At 44.7% G+C, this 23,237-nt stretch overlaps 3 protein-coding genes across 3 annotated transcripts; all 3 read right to left on the reverse strand.

Annotated features, from left to right (window-relative positions):
• Positions 1–5,649: 5,649 nt before the first annotated feature.
• LOC137004978 (olfactory receptor 1E16-like) lies at positions 5,650–6,636 on the reverse strand. Its single transcript, XM_067365715.1, has one exon. The coding sequence runs from the start codon at positions 6,601–6,603 to the stop codon at positions 5,650–5,652; it is 954 nt and encodes a 317-aa protein (XP_067221816.1). The 5' UTR covers positions 6,604–6,636.
• A 7,725-nt stretch (positions 6,637–14,361) lies between these two features.
• Positions 14,362–15,354, reverse strand: LOC137004181 (olfactory receptor 1E16-like). The gene has a single exon (XM_067364380.1). The coding sequence runs from the start codon at positions 15,319–15,321 to the stop codon at positions 14,362–14,364; it is 960 nt and encodes a 319-aa protein (XP_067220481.1). The 5' UTR covers positions 15,322–15,354.
• A 6,874-nt stretch (positions 15,355–22,228) lies between these two features.
• Positions 22,229–23,221, reverse strand: LOC137004182 (olfactory receptor 8D1-like). Its single transcript, XM_067364381.1, has one exon. The coding sequence runs from the start codon at positions 23,186–23,188 to the stop codon at positions 22,229–22,231; it is 960 nt and encodes a 319-aa protein (XP_067220482.1). The 5' UTR covers positions 23,189–23,221.
• Between the last annotated feature and the right edge of the window lie 16 nt (positions 23,222–23,237).

Consider the following 23,237-nt stretch of genomic DNA (forward strand, 5'->3'; position numbering starts at 1 on the left):
GCTATAACTGCAACGTAAACAAAATGGAGGGACAATATAAAGTTATGCGTTTAACGGTTTTCTACAAGTGGAAAACGCTGAACATTGAAAGCACGTTCTGACCAGGTGCTGACCTGCTTGTCTGCACATCTTCATTGGTAATTTAATATCAGTGTCTTAATGCATTAGCATTTTCTTCATCACTGTGTTTTATTTTATAGGAAAATGCTTAACGTGTTATTAATTGTGTTCATAGTGGGCTGCTTATAAGGTGTTGTGAATTTGCTCCTCCAATATCACCATTAATCCACATTAATATTAGGTTTTCCCTCTGATGACAACTGAATGGACAGCGCAAAGAGCAGGCCTCATCAAAGTCGGTAAACACAACTACAACAACAAGGATTTCATCTCACATACTGGATAAGAACCTCAAGAACTGCTCAAAGCTGCCCAAAACGATTAAAGTGTGTAATCATCCATCCTGATTTTAAATATTTCCAACGCACGGCGGCGATCAAGCGCCACACACGGAAATGGTCGAGCACCTACAGAAAAACGAGATATTCTCCATTTGTTTTAACCAATAGAAAATTGCGAAATTCAGACACGACATTCTTCACACGTTAATAGTTCATTTAATGCGGGTTTTATGGCGTTATTATAATGAAAAATGTCGAGAGCTCATTATTGTATCACGAGAGCGCAACAAATAGGCGAGCAGGAATCTCTCCACTCACAGGCGGATTCCCTTGCACAAAACTGGACTTGCACGCGCTGTCACTCAGATATTACATCTGCGCGCTCAGACTTTGTCCTCCTGCATGCAGCCGTGAATCTATCTTCTCTCCAGGATTTAATGTTGCCATAAGCGCAACATTATAGGCACCTACCGGCAGAAATTAATCGGCGCATATGCCAAGTTTGCCAACAAATGTAAATCAATATTTACATAGCGTAATAGTTGTAAATGTATCTGTCTCATGTGTCTCGCAAAATCACATCTGTCCTGCAACAGATCAATAGACAGGTGGTCACCCTAAGTCATGTATTATCATGTTTCAGAGACATGGCTCTCGAAAGTGTGGGTCAAACAACAATTTTACAAAAGAAAACTTGTAAATTGACATTTTTTTTACTTTAATCTGTCCTTTTTTAATTTTGGTTTATAAAGATGCAAAACGTAATAAACAAAAATCTGAAAATAAGTCAATATTTATTTTGTGCACATGAAATTTGTGTATTCGGTTTTAATTTAAATTTTGGTATTCACCATAGCATTTAAAAAACAACAACCATTCGTTTTTTGTTTTTCTTGACGTGGTTAAAAAACGAAAAAGGAATGGACGCAAAAGTACACGGACCATGATCTTACGTTATATTTTTGTTTTTCCATTTTTTTTGTTTTTTGTTTTTGCCACCATCACCTTTCTTTGCAGGTCATGCTCCACCACAAAGCTCTGCAGCATAACTCTGTTTAAATTACAATAATTAAATTAAACTTAAGATTTAAATAGACTTTGTATTAATTTATGTAGTATACTCATTCAAAGCCTTTGATAGCACCAATCCTTCATCAGTCCTCTGTCTGATACAATGTCCTCTGGTATCCCGAAATACCTGAACACGTGGTTGAAGAGCATTTCTGCGGTTTCCATGGCAGTGGGAAATCCTCGTAGTGGAATGAGACAACAAGATTTGGAGAAACGGTCTATGATGACTAAGATGCAGGTATTTCCATCTGAAACAGGGAGATCAGTTATGAAGTCCACTCCTAGGTGTGACCATGGTCGGTTGGGAACGGGCAGAGGAAGGAGTTTCCCAGCTGGCAGATGACGAGGACTTTTGGAGATGGCGCACTCCCGACAGCCCTGCACGTACCTTCTGACATCAGATGCCATCCCTGGCCACCAGAAGCATTCTTTTAGCAACGAGAGGGTTTCATTGACCCCCGGGTGACCAGTGCCTAGTGACGTGTGAGCTGAGTGGATGGTTGGAGTGCGTCGTGTCCGGGTGATGTAGAGCAAGCCAGGTGGACAGCCCGGCGGAGGGTTCGTGGAGGCATTGGAGGAGGGAATGTCTCCTCTGACCAAGTGATGGGGCTTACGATGAGTGAGCTCAGGATGATAGGCTTGGGTTCCTCTATCTTTTCTTCTGGAGCATGGAGACGGGAGAGAGCGTCAGCTTTGGTGTTCTTCGAGCCTGGACGGTAGGAGATGGTGTAGTTGAATCGGGAGAAGAACATGGCCCAACGGGCTTGTCTTGGGTTTAACCTTTTGGCAGAATGAAGATATTCCAGGTTTTTGTGGTCTGCTAGCACCAGGAACGCTTGTTTGGCTCCCTCCAGCCAATGCCTCCACTCTTCCAAGGCAAGCTTTACAGCAAGGAGTTCCCTGTCACCGATGGAGTAGTTGACTTCCGCCAGGCTGAGCTTGCGGGAGAAGAAGGCGCATGGATGGAGTTTACTTGGCGTCCCCTGCTGCTGCGACAACACCTTTCCCACTCCGGTGGTAGAGGCGTCCACCTCCATGATGAAGGGCTGTTCTGGATCGGGGTGAACGAGTAAAGGAGTGGTGATGAAGACTTTCTTGAGGCAGTTAAAGGCGTTGGTGGCTGCTGGGTTCCAGGACAGAGACTTGGGCTTGTTTCGGAGAAGGCTGGTGAGTGGATGGGTGAGCTGTAGTCTTTGATGAATTGGCGGTAGAAGATTGAGAATCCAAGGAAGCATTGCAACTCTTTGATGGTAGTGGGTTCTGGCCAGTTGGTGATGGACTCCACCTTCCTCTCGTCCATCCGGTTGCCACTGTGGTCTATGATGTATCCGAGGAATGAGACGGTGGGTTGATGGAATGAACATTTTTCTGCTTTGAGGAATAGATGGAACTGGCGTAGATGGGTGAGGACCTCCGCAACGTGTCGGCGATGTTTGGCCTGGCTCCGGGAGTAGATGAGTATATTGTCGATGTAGACTAGGACGAAGCGGTTGAGAAACTCCCGGAGCACCTCGTGTATGAAGTCCTGGAATACGGAGGGGGCGTTGACCAGGCCATACGGCATGACAAGGTACTCATAGTGGCCAGTAGGGGTGATGAAGGCGGTCTTCCACTCGTCCCCCTCACGTATCCGGATGTACACGCAGCGGAGGTCCAGCTTCATGAACACAGTGGCACCACGGAGATGTTCCAGGGTCGCTGGGACGAGAGGAAGGGGATACCTGAATTTGACTCTTGATGGACATAGCACAGAGGGAGAGATCAGGTGAAGATGGAGAAGATGCAGGTAAGATGGAGAAGGTGGCACAGGAAGTTCAGTTAGACAGCGAGAGAAACAGGTGTCGCCCTACTTCAGGATTTCGCCCGTCTTCCAGGAGATGGTCAGGTTGTGCTGCTCCAACCAGGGGTGCCCTAGAACCACGTCAGCGGTGGAATCCTCCAGAACCAGCAGATGTAATTCCTCTTGATGGAGTAGACCGACTTGAAGATTGAGGGGTCCTGCCACTCTGCGGACATGCTTACGGCTGAGAGGCTTGCCAGTTATGGAGTTGATCTGGTAGACCGTTGGAGACAGAGAGGTCTTGAAACGTAGCTGCTGGCAGAGGGTGCCAGAGAAGAAGTTGCCGGCTGACCCTGAGTCGAGGAGCGCAACCACTGTAAGGGAGATATCAGCAGCAGTAAGATTGACGACAGTGGTGAGTGGTTTCATCTTTTGAGTAGAAGGAATGATGGCACTCACCATGGGTTGTGGAGGTCATGTGGGGCACGCTGCAATAGCATGCCCAAGAGCGCCACAGTATAAACATAAGTTCAGGGCCAGCCGACGGCGGTGCTCAGCAGGTGATAGATGGGAATTCTCAACATCCATGGATTTGTTGGCTGGTTCTGGAGAGCTGATGGGTTTGGACCGGCAGAGGAGCATGTTGGAAAGTGACTGGTCCTGGTGCGCTGGGTGCATGTGAGGTGGCACAGCGGATGGAGAGCTGGATGAACTTCTCGAGGCCGATGGAGTCCTCGCATGCAGCGAGATGCAGCCGTACCAGAGGTTCCAATCCTTGGCGATATGTGGTAATCAGAGCTTGTTCGTTCCATCCGCTAACTGCAGCAAGCGTTCTGAATTGCAAAGCATAGTCGTAAATAGACAGTGATGCTTGTTTTAAATTATAGAGTTTCTCACCAGCAGACAAATCCGTAATTAGTTTTCCGAACACCTCCCGAAAGTGGGAAATAAACGCTGGATAGGACTGTGTCACTGCACCACGTTGTGACCAGATGGAATCAGCCCACTTAAATGCTTTGCCGCTTAACTGAGAGATGATAAAGGTGATCTTGGATGTTTCGCTTGAGTACAGGTGCGGCTGCATCTCCAGGACCAGTTCGCATTGCAGCAGGAATCCGCTGCAATCCTCCGCCGATCCTGAGTAGGGTGCCAGTCTGGCCATGGGACTGGCGTACGGGGGCGAAGAAGAAGATCCTGAGGTGCTGGCTGTGGTGTTCGCTGGTGCAGGTGAGGGAGAAGTGACTGGAGATGGTGGCGGTGGATTGGCGGTGAGGGTTCGCCGAAGCGCATCCACCAGGGCCTGAAATGGATCCGGTTGGCTCATACTGTGTGGAAACAGGTAAATTGCGTTTATTGACACCAGTAGAGCATAGAGCATGAAACAGGTAAGCAGAGTAGAGTCAATTGATGATTAGATGATAATGATGGAGATAGTTACTGTCCTTTTCCTTTCAGATATGTACACGCTGGAGCTTGGAGATCGCTGGAGGTGACTGGGGCTGACTGGAGCACACCCACACAGAAGACGAGGCACACAGAGGGAAGGAGTCACGCTGGAGACAGGTAGGTATGGAATGAGGAGTCCTTCAGGTAAGCATTAACAGAAGTATATGCGAACAAGACCGGACATGGAGTGCTGTGTGAGTGTGCTCTTTATAGTGCTGCTGATGAGTGTGGTGATGAGGTGCAGGTGGCGGTGATCAGTACTCTGGGGATGGTGTGCGCTGTGATTGGTGAATGTTGGAACCTGACGTGTCTGTGACATTGAGGTAGTTGATGTGTTAATTCACTTTTTATTTAATACAAATGTTCTTTATTTTATTAACATTACTAAAATACAAATAAAATAGATAACTTATGTCTAGTTAATTGTACATTTATTTATTTACAATTATTTACAATTATTATTATTATTTTTTTGTGCATGCGAGCCTGTTTCTTTAATGATTATAGTACATACTGAACATTGAAGCATTGCTGTCCACATCTTCTGCTTCTTTTTTTATTACCATCATCTCTGCCAAGTTTTTGCTGTTGTTCATTGTATTCAATAACTGTTATTAAAACATTATCCTTATCAAACCTGCTCTTTGGTATTCTTGTTATTCCTGACAGAAATTTTAACATCAAAACAAACACATACACTTCACACACTTGAAATCAGATGGATTAATTCATAAATAAATAAACATTTCACTGCTATTAACCAACACATACATCTAATTTGTCCACTCTACATCTAGCACACTGAATTTATTTTCTGTTTGTACACTTTTATTTTCCAATTAATGGATCTAAAAATATCCATAAAATACACATTGTTGTAATTTTAGATTTTAACATAGATATTAACATTTAATTCACAGTGATTGAAGATCACATAGACGATCATTACAGTCATTTTGAAACATTCGCTCTAATTGGTGCAGATCTGTTTTTAAACATTTTTCGGATTAAGTCTTTGATTTTAGCTGTGGTTAAAACATAAATGATGGGATTTAGCATTGGTGGAAGAGTTAATGAAAGAGTTCCGCTAATGATCTTGGCATTAGCAGTAGATGCAACAACAATATTAGATATTATGGGAAGATAAAATGATAGAACTACCAAAAGGTGAGATACACAGGTCTTCAGTGCTTTAAAACGTCCTTCCCAAGTTGTAATTTTACATAAAGCAAGAAAAATGCCCACGTATGACAGAAGTATAATAAATGGTGGTGCTACAAGGAAAAAAGCTTCAATGATGAATACCATAATCTGATGAATGCTACTGTCATTGCATGGCATCCTCATCAATCTGTCATAGTCACAATACCAACTGTCTATCACATTGGTTTTACAGAATGAAAGAGTGGTTATCATAGATGTAGTCATTGTTACCATACAGGTGTTAAATACCCATATTACTGAAAACACTATAGCCATGAACTTATTATTCACTATGGCATTATATCTTAGTGGCAAACAGATTGCAATGAAACGATCAAATGCCAGAACAACAAGAGTGTAAGTCTGCACAGTAACAAAGAAGCTCACAAAAAACATGTTTGCCAAACAAGCATTGTATGAGATGTACTGTGAGTCAAAAACAAAATGCTTCATCATGTTAGGGATCAGTGCATTAGTTTCACCAATATCAGCCAAGGCCAAGTTAAACACACAAATGTACATTGGACTGTGCAGGCTCCGGTGAAGAGCTATAATGAGAAGGACTATTAAGTTCCCAATTACAGAAATAAAATATATGATAAATAAGAATATATAGAAATAAGTGCTGTACGGTGCATCTGTAAGCCCAGTAACGAAAAAGTATTCTGGATGAACAATTGAGATATTCTGGGAAAAACTCATGGCAGCTTAGCGTTTGTTGTTTTGCACAGGCTGAAAATATAAATTACTATGAAGAAATAACCAAAATATTGACCTTACTCCACTGACATCTCACACATTTAATATCTATTTTCAAATGTTGAAAATATATTGTTATTTAAACTTTCTGCATAATATTTGAATCACAAACTTGTCTAAATAATCTAAAAGTTTTAGAGCCAGAGCAAACAATGACAGTGTCTGAACGCTTGTGAGCTGCTTTGAATTAAAGTCCATATTTAATTTATATTCATATTTATAAATGCTTAAGTCCTTATTCTCTCATGTCGCAAAGATCATTAGACATCTCTGTCATTGAGTCTAAATATATCTACTGATTCGTCTCTTGAGAGCTTTTAGACAATACAATGATGTAATACTTGTACTTGTTGAAGTAAATGTTCTGGCCACAGCTTTAGTTTTGATAGATTTTTTTGTTCACTGGCCACCCAATTCCTCTTTGTGTTTTTATTAGTGCACATTATTTTACAGTAACTCAAGGATATATTTAATGTTAAGTCTATGGGACAGCAACTGCAGCTGTCACATACAACCTATGTCCATGCCTTAACATCAAGTGTAAATTGTTGAGATCCTCTGGGAGGAGTTCTATTAAATTATATCTTTATAATATACAACAACTATAATAGATAACAACCTCTATAATATGTAATATTTATAATTATTGTATCCAAAAAATCAGGGGTTTTCAAACTGAGGTTCAGTGTAGAGGTCTTCACGGGTCCAAAAGTTCATACCCGAACCCGAAGAGACCCGTAAATGTGCTACACGGAACCGACCCGGCCCGACTATTATTCTGAAAGTTGGACCCGAACCCGTGCAGAACCGAGAAATGCCATAAATGTACTACCCAGACCCGTCTAAGCTGGACCCGAACCCGACCGGACCCGTCTGGACCCGATCGGCACATATGTCTATTCCTCAGCAAATTGCTATTAATAGGTCAATAAACAAGTTGCGAAAATAAAACGTGTTGTCTTACCTAATAGGCTATAGCTTTCTCTCTTGTTACCTGACTGTGATGCACTTGCCAAGAAAGTTCATCCGTTATTCCTCTCTTGCCGATTGAAATGCTTAATCCACTCATTATTCCAGCTTTAAAAGTGACCAATGCGACTTTGCAGTTTTGCATTATTTCGTTGTATCTCGAGACTCGATTCAACTCACATAATAAAATAACTTTGACTGTTTGCCCTTTTGAACTATAATAACGATTGCTTGTTCAGTGACATGGCCGCTGACGTTAGCATTACTTATTTGCGGTCATTTCTGTGCTTTCTGAGCCGAGTCTGACCAAAACTTTAGATATAACAAGACGGCATAATGTTATTATAAAAATAGGAGAAAGAAAGTGTGCTCGCATGAGACATGCGCGTTAGCTGGAGCAACCTGAAACATACGCTTTAAGCGTCACAGATTCGACATTCGTGTGATAGTTCATATTTTGTTAATGATTTGAAATAGGCTATGTTATTTAAATGTTATTTTTTTTGCGAATGTGCAAGGCTACAAGCAGTTCTTGAGATTTGAAGTTTGTTTGCATTACTGTTGCACACGATAGGAATAGGAAAACTCAATGATCACCGTTCGCTTGCATTAACTCCGCCCGCTCTGCTTCTGATGGCTGGGGTCACTCGTGTTTTTTCACCTTATTTCCCGGCTCATACTTTGCAAGTTACAAAACACGCACAGCGCTGACTGACTCCCAATACGGCCGGGTGATCTCTGAATCAAATCGGCTCGGGTATACACACAATGTTAATCAGACCCGGGAACCGAAGTAATAGATTAGGACCCGACCCGGACCCGGCTGACCATTTAAAATATAGTCCCGAACCCGTACGGGTCCCGGGTCGGGTCCCGGGTCCTCGGGTCTCGGGTCTTCTTTGTAGACCTCTAGTTCAGTGTTTACCACTTGTGGACATTATTTATTGTGAAACACTCTAAATAGTATGACAACATAAAATGCAAATCATTGAGGTAAACTTTATTATCCCCAGGGGGCATTTTGTTACACAGCCAGCAGTAAAAATATACAGTCAATAAAACAAACACACACAGTTGGTACAAATTACAGTATGGCAGCTGGTACAAAATAATTTTTAAATCTATTCGTCCGACAAAAAGGCAGATAATATATATGAGTAGAAGGAAGCAACCTAAAAACCTTCTGCAAGGGATGGCTTGAATCTCTCATAATTAACTCGGCATTCCTCAGACTCCTAGCTTTATACAAATTATTCAAATCATTCAAAGTGGTGCTAACAGCACACAAATGAAAACGAATTCAATAAAACACAAATAAATTTTTTCATAAAAGTACTTTCCATGTTAAAACCACAAAGCTTCTGTAGAAAATATAAGTGCTGGTTGGCTTTTCTTACACACAGCATCCACCTGGGACACTTTTCATCAATTACAAAGAATCGGGTATTCAATACGATGTGCGCATTTCAATTGTGTTTATCAATTCCTGACTTAAACTAAACAAAAAAAAAAAAAAAACAATAAAATAACAGCACAATTTGCTTGCCTCAAACAACTCAGTAGGTATTATTAGTATTATATTTTTATTTTTATATTTAATTTATTGCCACACTTTAATATGTGAATTATATTATAAGAAAATTAAACACATTTAGGCTTTTGTTTGTGCTAAATGGATAAAACAACGGAGCTGTGCACTGAGGTTTATGGCTGCTGTAAATTTTACTTGCCACAAGATGGCACCGTTTTCGACACTCTTGATGCTTTGGAACTTTTCCCGAAACATTTAGAGAAAAGCTTTAAAGATTTAAGAGGCTTCATTACTCCATCCCTACTCAATAGTTTTTGGCCTTTATGCACATGTTTCAATTGAATTTAGCTGTTTTAGAGACCATTTACTCATTTTGAGCCTGTTTTTAAATGCTAACTATCTGTAATGTCATTTGTCATGTGAAAAAAGCGACAAAACTAAACAAGCCAATCAGTTCCCTTTCGTGCACTATCGACGCTGCGTGGAAACGCATTGGGAACCTTCTGTGTGATGTCGTCATTGAAGCACTCATGTATCTAACCAATCGCGTAGCGAGACGTCAGAGGCGGGTGACGTCGCGGACCAGGTTGGCGTTCCCCGTGGATCGGGTCCCGCTGTTGCCGAGGCACAGCGCCGACTTCATTCGTGGGGTTCGCAAATGCAGCTGGCAGAGGGGGTTGAGATGGGCCCAGCCTTATCTCGCCCTTTACCTGCCAGCCCCAGTGTCTCTTCTCAGGCGGCGGAAGTACGGTTTCTTCCCCCCAGAGAGAGGCACCGACGCTTCACCTCTCTTCCTCCGAGGAGGGTTGATATGGTGAGTGTCGAGACTGGGGAAGAGGACCCGCCATCCTCTTCCCCAGCATACGAGGAGCTCCTGGAGGTAGTGATCAGGGCTGTTGCCAAATTAAAAATCGATTGGCCAGCAGAGCAGGCAGAGACAAAACCAAAGAGTAACCTGGATTAGCGCTTTCTGCCCACTCGGTCACTACCCCAGCGTTCATGGAGAAGGCAAGTGCAATATAGCGTGTTCAGCCTCCAGACTTCTGTCTATAGCAACATTGTGGGGATGAAGCAGCACGGATATGCGGCGATGCCCCGGGTTGAAGAGATGCTTGCGGGCTATCTCTCACCCAAGGCAGCATTGTCGCTGAAGACCCCAACGTTGCCCACCAAGCCCCTGAAAACCACATCTAGCTTGGTGGGCAAAGCTTATGCGGCAGCAGGTCAGGCAGCGGCATGCTTACACACCATGCCGCTGCTCCAAGCATACCAGGCTGACCTGCTGGGGGAAATTGATGAAAGCGGGGAGGCCACTTTTGAGTGCATCCAGGAGATCAGGATGGCAACTGATCTGGCTCTCTGTGCCACCAAAGAGACGGCCAAAGAAATAGGCCGGTCTATGGCAGCCTTGGTGGCCACAGAGAGGCACTTGTGGCTGAACCTCTCAGACATAATGAAGCGAGATAAAGCTGCCCTTATGGACGCGCTGCTGTCTCCTGCGGGCCTCTTCGGCGGCGCTTTTACATCAGTCGTCGAGAGGTTCTAGGAGGCTAAAAAGCAATCTGCGGCATTTCAGAGGTTCCTCCCCTGCCGGTCAAAAATTCCCCCCGAGGTTTATGAGCGGGAGCAGCCTCAGCCGTCTACGAGCTCCTCGGCGCACCACAAAAAGTGAGCGTGGCCGCCCGTGCTCCCCCGCAGAGAGCCTGGGGATCTGGTCAGTCCGCTCAAAAGAAGCCTTCCAAGGGTAAGACGGACCTGCGGGCCATCATTATCGCGAGGAAGGCTTCGAAGTGGTCCTGACATCTGTGGGTCAGGAACCGATGAGGGTGGCCCCCAGCGAAGGGAGTCAGGAAAAATATATCTGTCCCCCGCTACCCTTCGGCGCCCTCATGGGACCGGTCTGTCAACCCTGCCACCCAGTGTGCGTCAGGGCACAGCGGTCTCCGCCGACCCTCCGAGGACGGCCGGTCACTTGATTCGATTGTCTTCTGCCAGCACGCCGCTTCAGAGCATCGAATCAAGTGCTCAAAAAACACCAGAGGCCAGTCTCGAGAGACTGGTTCCCTTAGTTGATTTTATGGCAGAATGGAAACTTCTACTGGGTATATCGAAATGGGTGCTGCTCATCATAGAAAAGGGTTACAGAATTCAGTTCGGGTCTCGCCCGCCCAGATTCAATGGGGTTCTTCCCACAGTGGTGACCCCCGAGCAGGTTAAGGAACAGAAGGTTATGACACTCTTGCAAAAAGGAGCTATAGAAAGGGTTCCTCCTCCCAGCAAGCTGTCAGGTTTTTACAGCCGCTACTTCATTGTTCCAAAGAAGGATGGGGAACTACGTCCTATCATAGATTTACGTGTGTTAAATCGTTCAATACAAAAGCTCAAGTTCAAGATGCTTACACTCAAACAGATTATCCCACAGATCAGGTCCGAGGACTGGTTTGTGGCAATAGACCTGAAAGATGCGTACTTTCATCTGTCCATCCATCCTTCTGTCAGGAAGTTCCTCAGGTTTGCTTTTGGGGGCAAAGCTTACCAGTACAAGGTTCTTCCGTTTGGCCTATCATTATAACCCCGCACATTCACGAAGTGCGTGGATGTAGCTCTGGCTCTGTTGAGACTCCAGGGCATCCGCGTACTGAATTACATCGACGATTGGTTGATTCTAACTCAATCAGAGCAAATAGCAGTTCAACATCGAGATGTTGTTCTGTCTCACATGAAGAGGCTTGGGCTGAGGCTCAATGCCAAAAAGAATGTGCTAGTTCCGGCTCAGACTACCAATTATCTAGGTGTAGTCTGGGACTCCACCGTGATGCAGGCACATCTGTCTCCTGCTCGTGTGAGTTCCATACTCACGGCCGTGAAAGGGGTGAAGTTAGGCCAGTCACTCACTGTAAAGCAGTTCCAGAAACTGCTGGGTCTGATGGCAGCTGAGTCCAACATCATACCTTTTGGCCTTCTGCACATGAGACCCTTACAGTGGTGGCTCAGGACCAGGGGGTTTTCTCAGAGGGGAAATCCCTTTTGCATGATCAAAGTCACGCGGCGATGCCTTCGTGCTCTGGTCATGTGGAAAGATCCCTAGTTCCTGTCCCAGGGACCCCTGCTGGGGACTTCTGGTCGTTGTGTAATGCTTACGACAGATGCTTCCCTCACGGGCTGGGGGGCGATCATGAGTGGTAATTCAGCTCAGGGTTTATGGGAGGACCATCAGCACATAAATCGGCTGGAGATGATGGCGGTGTTTCTAGCATTAAAACACTTTCTCTGCCTTAGGGAAGTGACTTTCCTCGGGGGTGTCGCAACGGCCTATTTTGCACGCCGTGTACCACCGTTTGTGGACACTCCGCACTGCCCCCTAGCGCTCGCAATCCGTACAGGAACATACTATCTGTCCCCTTTCGGCCTATTTTGCTCTCCGTGTACGGCTGTTCGTGGACACTCAACGTAGCCCCCTAGCGTCGGTGCCCCGTACAGGAACGTCCTTTCTGTCCCCTTTCTGGCGCGTAAAAAATCATTCAGGGGGGCGGCACGCAGCGTCCTGGAACGGCCGTCCGCCGAGTGCAAAATAGGCCATTCCTGGATGCAAGGGTAAGGGAATGCCCTAAATAAGGTTAGAGACATTAGTCAGTTGGTGTAAATTTCACCATAGGTTTAAGTGACCACTGTACCAGGAGGATGTGTGAGAACAGGGTGACTGTCTTTGTACACCCACTTGCCACTTATTTTGATGTCTATTGTCAGTTTTTCCCTTTCTCCCAGGGTAAGGGAATTTTTGGGGTGATAGTCAGTGTGTGTACACCAGCAGGGGCATTGTTGAGTCGGGGTGTCCAGGGAAGGCCTATTCATCCCCTTCTGACCTAAATGGTGGGAAACGGCCCGAAACGGCCTGGTGGGTCCCGCATGGCATGCATCCCCAAACATCCTACGGATCCTGGTCGGATAGGCCGAACGTGTATGCACAGGCCAATTCCGAGTAATTTTGTGGCCCTACTGGAAAGTGCAGGCGGGGGGAAGAAGGAGGGGGTCCATTTCGGAGTAAGTCTGTGCACCGGGCAGGCGAAGAAAGCAGGCTTACTGGGAAATGCACCAGCGCCGCCCCCGGTGCATTTCCCAGTAAGAACGCATGCGCTTCCAGCACGGTTCCTCGAAATTGCAGCCGGAGGGTCCTGGTCCATTTGCGAGTAATTTTGCCTGCGACTTACTGGAAAGTGTAAGTCAGAAGGTCTCAGGGACTGGTCAAAACCTGACGGGTGAGACAGTTAGGTTTAGGGTGCAGTGGGAGATGGATGAGAGTGGGGTGGCAGACCCAGCTCTAGCTTTGCTCTGTTCCGTCCCATATGTGTATTGTCCACGGTCAAACTCCCTACGGTGAGCCCGTGTTTTTTTCCTTAGCAGAGCCAGCTCTGCTGTCACCTGTCAGATGAGTCTCCCTCTTCCCAGGTGGAGCCATCCCAAGGGACTCCATATGTGTACTGCCCAGCTGGCCAGTCCATATGTGTATTCTCCACGTAAACTCCTCCCCCACAGGGTAGGCAGTGGCCTCCGCAGCATCCCCTACGGGTTCGCTTCCCCAGTGTAGTCTGGTTTACTTAGTGGGTATGTCGGTAACAGCAGTAGACTCTCTCGGCATAAAGCTCGCCTCCTTCACCATCCCAATTGGTGCGACTGGTGGCTGAGCTTTATGCAAATATCGCATGCCAATTCCATTGGCCTGTTTTAGTTCACTCGAAGCTGATAAGGCTCTCTAGCGATATCCCAATTCGTCGGTCACTACTGATGTACGTCTCCATTCCATCCTTCAGGGAACGAGGGTTACATACTGAGACGTTTTGTTTTGCTTTTTGGTATTCTTGTTATTTCTGACAGAAATTTTAACAAAATAATTCAAATTGCCTGCTTAAATATTTTGCCATTTCAGTTTGTTTTGTCTTGGGGTCAGTAACTAAGAACAAACACACACACTTCACACACCTGAAATCAGATGGATTCATTCATAAATAAATAAATAAACATTTCACTGCTGTTAACCAACACATACTTCTAATGTGTCCACTCTACATCTAGCACACTGAATTTATTTTCTGTTTGTACACTTTTATTTTCCACTTAATGGATCTAAAAATAACCATAAAGTACATATTGTTGTAATTTTAGATCATTTAATTCACAGTGATTGAAGATCACATAGACAATCATTACAGCCATTTTGAAACATTTGCTCTAATTGGTGCAGATCTGTTGTTAAGCATTTTTCGGATTAAGTCTTTGATTTTAGCTGTGGTTAAAACATAAATGATGGGATTTAGCATTGGTGGAAGAGTTAATGAAAGAGTTCCGTTAATGACCCTGGAATTAGCAGAAGTTTCAGTAGTAATATTGGATATTATGGGAAGAAAGAATGATCCAACTACCAAAAGGTGAGAAACACAGGTCTTCAGTGCTTTAAAACGTCCTTCCCAAGTTGTAATTTTACATAAAGCAATAAAAATGCCCAGATATGACAGGACTATAATGAAGGGTGGTGCTACAAGGAAAAAAGCTTCAACGACAAATGCTATATACATATTAATGCTACTGTCATTGCATGGCAACCTCATCATTCTGTCATAGTCACAAAACCAACTGTCTATCACATTGGATTTACAGAATGAAAGTCTGGTCATCATAGATGTAGACATTGTTACCATACAGATGTTAAATACCCATATTACTGAAAACACTATAGCCATGAACTTATTATTCACTATGGCATTATATCTTAGTGGCAAACAGATTGCAATGAAACGATCAAATGCCAGAACAACAAGAGTGTAAGTCTGCACAGTAATAAAGAAGTTCACAAAAAACATGTTTGCCATGCAATCATTGTATGAGATGTAATGTGAGTCAAAAACAAAAAGCTTGATCATGTTAGGGATCAGTGCATTAGTTTCACCAATATCAGCCAAGGCCAAGTTAAACACACCAATGTACATTGGACTGTGCAGGCTCCGGTGAAGAGCTATAATGAGAAGGACTATCGAGTTCCCAATTACAGAAATAAAATATATGATAAATAAGAATATATAGAAATAAGTGCTGTTCGGTGCATCTGTAAGCCCAGTAACGAAAAAGTGTTCTGGATGAACAATTGAGATATTCTGGGATAAACTCATGGCAGCTTAGCATTTGTTGTTTTGCACAGGCTGAAAATATAAATTACTATTAAGAAATAACCAAAATTGGACCTTACTATACTGTAATCTCACACATTTAATATCTATTTTCAAATGTTGAAAATATATTATTATTTAAACTTTCTGCATAATATTTGAATCACAAACTTGTCTAAATAATTAAAAAATTTTAGAGCCAGAGCAAACAATGACAGTGTCTGAACGCTTGTGAGCTGTTTTGAATTAAACTAGTCTGTAATAAATGCTTAAGTCCTTATTCTCTCATGACGCAAAGATCATTAGACATCTGCATCTTTAAGTCTAAATATATCTATTGATTCGTCTCTTGAGAGCTTTCAGACAAAACAATGTAATACTTGTACTTGTTGAAGTAAATGTTCTGGCCACAGCTTTAGTTTTGATAGATTTTTTTGTTCACTGGCCACCCAATTCCTCTTTGTGTTCTCATTAGTGCACATTAATTTACAGTAACTCAAGGATATATTTAATGTTAAGTCTATGGGACAGCAACTGCAGCTGTCACATACAACCTATGTCCATGCCTTAACATCAAGTGTAAATTGTTGAGATCCTTCTATTAAATTATATCTTTATAATATACAACAACTATAATAGATAACAACCTTTATATTATGTAATATATTACATAATTTTTACATATTTTTACATATATTAAATATGTAATATTTATAATTATTGTATCCAAAAAATCAGGGGTTTTCAAACTGAGGTTCAGTGTTCACCACTTGTGGACATTATTTATTGTGAAACACTCTAAATAGTATGACAACATAAAATGCAAATCATTGAGGTAAACTTTATTATCCCCAGGGGGCATTTTGTTACACAGCCAGCAGTAAAAACATACAGTCAATAAAACAAACACGCACACAGTTGGTACAAATTACAGTATGGCAGCTGGTACAAAAGAATTTTTAAATCTATTCGTCCGACAAAAAGGCAGATAATATATATGAGTAGAAGGAAGCAACCTAAAAACCTTCTGCAAGGGATGGCTAGATCCTCTCATAATTAACTCTGCATTCCTCAGACTCCTAGCTTTATACAAATTATTCAAATCATTCAAAGTGGTGCTAACAGCACACAAATAAAAACAAATTCAATAAAACACAAATAAATTTTTTCATAAAAGTACTTTCCATGTTAAAACCACAAAGCTTCTGTAGAAAATATAAGTGCTGGTTGGCTTTTCTTACACACAGCATCCACCTGGGCCACTTTTCATCAATTACAAAGAATCGGGTATTCAATACGACGTGCGCATTTCAATTGTGTTTATCAATTCCTGACTTAAACTAAAAAAAATAAAAAAAATAAAATAAAATAAAATAACAGCACAATTTGCTTGCCTCAAACAGGTATTATTATTATTATATTTTTATTTTTATATTTAATTTATTGCCACACTTTAATATGTGAATTATATTATAAGAAAATGATGCACATCATGCCTTTATGCACATGTTTCAATTGAATTAAGCTGTTTTAGAGACCATTTACTCATTTTGAGCCTGTTTTTAAATGCTAACTATCTGTAATGTCATTTGTCATGCGAAAAAAGCGACAAAACTAAACAAGCCAATCAGTTCGCTGCGTGGAAACGCATTGGGAACCTTCTGCGTGATGTCGTCACTGAAGCACTCATGTATCTAAAAGCATATAAAGCATACCCGGATACAGAGAACGCCAGCTTCTGTGTCTTCAGCAAGCACTCTATGTTATCTTGTGTGTCTTATTTGGTGTTGTTTGCCTCGCTATATTGCTTCACAAAGACAAGATCTCTTCGTCTGAGGACAAGAGTTTAAGTGCACCACACAAACATATATATATATTTTGTGAAATAAGACACGTTAAAAATGGCGGAAGGCAGATGATTTAAGCAGTGTGTTCATCCCTGTATTAGATACATTCCAGACGGGGATACACACGAAATGTGTGTCGTTTGCCTGGGGTTTGAGCATGCACAGGCAGCTCTCGAGGGAGCTGTCTGTGTTCAATGTGAAAAGCTCACCCTCAGAGTTTTGAGATCACGCCGGGCACTCTTTAATAATAAAGAGGGTGCTCCGGTTGGCGTTCCCCGTGGATCGGGTCCCGCTGTAGCCGAGGCACAGCGCCGACTTCATTCGTGGAGTTCGCAAATGCAGCTGGCAGAGGGGGTTGAGATGGGCCCAGCCTTATCTCGCCCTTTACCTGCCAGCCCCAGTGTCTCTTCTCAGGCGGCGGAAGCACGGTTTCTTCCCCCCAGAGAGAGGCACCGACGCTTCACCTCTCTTCCTCCGAGGAGGTTGATATGGTGAGTGTCGAGACTGGGGAAGAGGACCCGCCATCCTCTTCCCCAGCATACGAGGAGCTCCTGGAGGTAGTGACCAGGGCTGTTGCCAAATTAAAAATCGATTGGCCAGCAGAGCAGGCAGAGACAAAACCAAAGAGTAAGCTGGATGAGCGCTTTCTGCCCACTCAGTCACTACCCCAGCGTCGGCGTCTGCCTTTCTTCCCCGATCTCCACACCGAGGTGTTGAGATCGTGGAGAAGGCAAGTGCAATATCGCGTGTTCAGCCCCCAGACTTCTGTCTATAGCAACATTGTGGGGATGAAGCAGCACGGAAATGCGGCGATGCCCCGGGTTGAAGAGATGCTTGCGGGCTATCTCTCACCCGAGGCAGCATTGTCGCTGAAGACCCCAACGTTGCCCACCAAGCCCCTGAAAACCACATCTAGCTTGGTGGGCAAAGCTTATGCGGCAGCAGGTTAGGCAGCGGCATGCTTACACACCATGTCGCTGCTCCAAGCATACCAGGCTGACCTGCAGGGGGAAATTGATGAAAGCGGGGAGGCCACTTTTGAGTGCCTCCAGGAGATCAGGATGGCAACTGATCTGGCTCTCCGTGCCACCAAAGAGACGGCCAAAGAAATAGGCCGGTCTATGGCAGCCTTGGTGGCCACGGAGAGGCACTTGTGGCTGAACCTCTCAGACATAATGGAGCGAGATAAAGCTGCCCTTATGGACGCGCCGCTATCTCCTGCGGGCCTCTTCGGCGACGCTTTTACATCAGTCGTCAAGAGGTTCTAGGAGGCTAAAAAGCAATCTGCGGCATTTCAGAGGTTCCTCCCCTGCCAGTCAAAAATCCCCCCCGAGGTTTATGAGCGGGAGCAGCCTCAGCCGTCTACGAGCTCCTCGGCACACCACAAAAACAAAAGTGAGCGTGGCCGCCCATGCTCCCCCGCAGAGAGCCTGGGGATCTGGTCAGTCCGCTCAAAAGAAGCCTTCAAAGGGTAAGACGGACTTGCGGGCCATCATTATCGCGAGGAAGGCTTCGAAGTGGTCCTGACATCTGTAGGTCAGGAACCGATGAGGGTGGCCCCCTCCGAAGGGAGTCGGGAAAAAATATCTGTCCTATAAATAATATCTGTCCCCTGCTCCCCTTCGGCGCCCTCAGGGGACCGGTCTGTCAACCCTGCCACCCAGTGTGCGTCAGGGCACAGTGGTCTCCGCCGACCCTCCCCTTCAATGGGGTTCTTCCCACAGTGGTGACCCCCGAGCAGGTTATGGAACAGGAGGTTATGACACTCTTGCAAAAAGGAGCTATAGAAAGGGTTCCTCCTCCCAGCAAGCTGTCAGGTTTTTACAGCCGCTACTTCATTGTTCCAAAGAAGGATGGGGAACTATGTCCTATCATAGATTTACGTGTGTTAAATCATTCAATACAAAAGCTCAAGTTCAAGATGCTTACACTCAAACAGATTATCCCACAGATCAGGTCCGAGGACTGGTTTGTGGCAATAGACCTGAAAGATGCGTACTTTCATCTGTCCATCCATCCTTCTGACAGGAAGTTCCTCAGGTTTGCTTTTGGGGGCGAAGCTTACCAGTACAGGGTTCTTCCGTTTGGCCTATCATTATAACCCCGCACATTCACAAAGTGCGTGGATGTAGCTCTGGCTCTGTTGAGACTCCAGGGCATCCGCGTACTGAATTACATCGACGATTGGTTGATTCTAAGAGCAAATCAGAGCAAATAGCAGTTCAACATTGAGATGTTGTTCTGTCTCACATGAAGAGGCTTGGGCTGAGGCTCAATGCCAAAAAGAGTGTGCTAGTTCCGGCTCAGACTACCAATTATCTAGGTGTAGTCTGGGACTCCACCATGATGCAGGCACATCTGTCTCCTGCTCGTGTGAGTTCCATACTCACGGCCGTGAAAGGGGTGAAGTTAGGCCAGTCACTCACTGTAAAGCAGTTCCAGAAACTGCTGGGTCTGATGGCAGCTGCGTCCAACATCATACCTTTTGGCCTTCTTCACATGAGACCCTTACAGTGGTGGCTCAGGACCAGGGGGTTTTCTCAGAGGGGAAATCCCTTTTGCATGATCAAAGTCACGCGGCGATGCCTTCGTGCTCTGGTCATGTGGAAAGATCCCTGGTTCCTGTCCCAGGGACCCCTGCTGAGGACTTCTGGTCGTCGTGTAATGCTTACGACAGATGCTTCCCTCACGGGCTGGGGGGCGATCATGAGTGGTAATTCAGCTCAGGGTTTATGGGAGGACCATCTGCTCTCCTGGCACATAAATCGGCTGGAGATGATGGCGGTGTTTCTAGCATTAAAACACTTTCTCTGCCTTAGGGAAGTGACCTTCCTCGAGGGTGTCGCAACGGCCTATTTTGCACGCCGTGTACCGCCGTTTTTGGACACTCCGCACTGCCCCCTAGCGCTCGCAATCCGTACAGGAACATACTATCTGTCCCCATCCTGGAACGGCCGTCCGCCGAGTGCAAAATAGGCCATTCCTGGATGCAAGGGTAAGGGAATGCCCTAAATAAGGTTAGGGACATTAGTCAGTTGGTGTAAATTTCACCATAGGTTTAAGTGGCCACTGTACCAGGAGGATGTGTGAGAACAGGGTGATTGTCTTTGTACACCCACTTGCCACTTATTTTGATGTCTATTGTCAGTTTTTCCCTTACTCCCGGGGTAAGGGAATTTTTGGGGTGATAGTCAGTGTGTGTACACCAGCAGGGGTATTGTTGAGTCGGGGTGTCCAGGGAAGGCCTATTCATCCCCTTCCGACCTAAATGGTGGGAAATGGTGGGAAACGGCCCGCAACGGCCTGCGGCGCCCCGCGGAGGCCCCGGTCGGGCGGACTGGGATGCGGGCGGGGCGCGGGTCCTGCCTGGCGTGCATCCCCAAACATCCTACGGATGGGCCGAACGTGTATGCACAGGCCAATTCCGAGTAATTTTGTGGCCTTACTGGAAAGTGCAGGCGGGGGGAAGAAGGAGGGGGTCCATTTCGGAGTAAGTCTGTGCACCGGGCAGGCGAAGAAAGCAGGCTTACTGGGAAATGCACCAGCGCCGCCCCCGGTGCATTTCCGAGTAAGAACGCATGCGCTTCCAGCACGGTTCCTCGAAATTGCAGCCGGAGGGTCCTGGTCCATTTGCGAGTAATTTTACCTGCGACTTACTGGAAAGTGTAAGTCAGAAGGTCTCAGGGACGCGCTCTGCGTGTGTTCGTAGACAGAACGCAAAGCTTCAGGACCTCAGATCAGCTCTTTGTCTGTTACAGAGGCCAGGAGAAGGGAAAGGCTGTCTCCAAGCAGAGGATGGCCCACTGGATAGTACCAGAGGAGTGGCCTCTTCCTGGGCGCTGGCTCATGGCGCCTCACTTACAGATATCTGTAGAGCTGCGGGCTGGGCGACACCCAACACGTTCGCTAGATTCTATATCCCACGTGTAGAGCCGGTATCTTCCCGTGTACTCACTTCCACCAGCTGGTAGACGCGTTGAACCCACTCTAAGTGTCGGCTTGCAATGCCACTCCCGCCCCCTGGGCCAGATACGTGCATCTTTGACTCCAGTCGCATTCCCCGCTTGGCGAACCCTGTCGAGATCCTCCGCCTCCCCCTTCGGCTCGGACATTGCAGAGTGTCTGATGCCAGGCCAACATCCGTCACTAACGTTGTCTGTTGGCTGGGTTCCATATGTTGCGATCCCTCTACATGAGCGGTCACATATGTGTATTGTCCACGGTCAAACTCCCTACGGTGAGCCCATGTTTTTCCCTTAGCAGAGCCAGCTCTGCTGTCACCTGTCAGATGAGTCTCCCTCTTCCCAGGTGGAGCCATCCCAAGGGACTCCATATGTGTACTGCCCAGCTGGCCAGTCCATATGTGTATTCTCCACGTAAACTCCTCCCCCACAGGGTAGGCAGTGGCCTCCGCAGCATCCCCTACGGGTTCGCTTCCCCAGTGTAGTCTGGTTTACTTAGTGGGTATGTCGGTAACAGCAGTAGACTCTCTCGGCGTAAAGCTTGCCTCCTTCACCATCCCAATTGGTGCGAGGGGTGGCTGAGCTTTATGCAAATATCGCATGCCAATTCCATTGGCCTGTTTTAGTTCACTCGAAGCTGATAGGGCTCTCTAGCGATATCACAATTCGTCGGTCACTACTGACGTACGTCTCCATGCCATCCTTCAGGGAACGAGGGTTACATACTGAGACGTTTTGTTTTGCTTTTTGGTATTCTTGTTATTTCTGACAGAAATTTTAACAAAATAATTCAAATTGCCTGCTTAAATATTTTGCCATTTCAGTTTGTTTTGTCTTGGGGTCAGTAACTAAGAACAAACACACACACTTCACACACCTGAAATCAGATGGATTCATTCATAAATAAATAAATAAACATTTCACTGCTGTTAACCAACACATACTTCTAATGTGTCCACTCTACATCTAGCACACTGAATTTATTTTCTGTTTGTACACTTTTATTTTCCACTTAATGGATCTAAAAATAACCATAAAGTACATATTGTTGTAATTTTAGATCATTTAATTCACAGTGATTGAAGATCACATAGACAATCATTACAGCCATTTTGAAACATTTGCTCTAATTGGTGCAGATCTGTTGTTAAGCATTTTTCGGATTAAGTCTTTGATTTTAGCTGTGGTTAAAACATAAATGATGGGATTTAGCATTGGTGGAAGAGTTAATGAAAGAGTTCCGTTAATGACCCTGGAATTAGCAGAAGTTTCAGTAGTAATATTGGATATTATGGGAAGAAAGAATGATCCAACTACCAAAAGGTGAGAAACACAGGTCTTCAGTGCTTTAAAACGTCCTTCCCAAGTTGCAATTTTACATAAAGCAATAAAAATGCCCAGATATGACAGGAGTATAATGAATGGTGGTGCTACAAGGAAAAAAGCTTCAAGGATGAATACCATAATCTTATGAATGGTACTGTCATTGCATGGCATATTCATCAATCTCTCATAGTCACAATACCAACTCTCTATCACATTGGATTTACAGAATGAAAGTCTGGTCATCATAGATGTAGTCATTGTTACCATACAGATGTTAAATACCCATATTACTGAAAACACTATAGCCATGAACTTATTATTCACTATGGCATTATATCTTAGTGGCAAACAGATTGCAATGAAACGATCAAATGCCAGAAAAACAAGAGTGTAAGTCTGCACAGTAATAAAGACGTTCACAAAAAACATGTTTGCCATACAATCATTGTATGAGATGTAATGTGAGTCAAAAACAAAAAGCTTGATCATGTTAGGGATCAGTGCATTAGTTTCACCAATATCAGCTAAGGCCAAGTTAAACACACCAATGTACATTGGACTGTGCAGGCTCCGGTGAAGAGCTATAATGAGAAGGACTATCGAGTTCCCAATTACAGAAATAAAATATATGATAAATAAGAATATATAGAAATAAGTGCTGTTCTGTGCATCTGTAAGCCCAGTAACGAAAAAGTATTCTGGATGAACAATTGAGATATTCTGGGATAAACTCATGGCAGCTTAGCATTTGTTGTTTTGCACAGGCTGAAAATATAAATTACTA

This window comes from Chanodichthys erythropterus, chromosome 17 (assembly GCF_024489055.1).
Source record: "Chanodichthys erythropterus isolate Z2021 chromosome 17, ASM2448905v1, whole genome shotgun sequence".
NCBI classification, from domain to species: Eukaryota; Metazoa; Chordata; class Actinopteri; order Cypriniformes; family Xenocyprididae; genus Chanodichthys; species Chanodichthys erythropterus.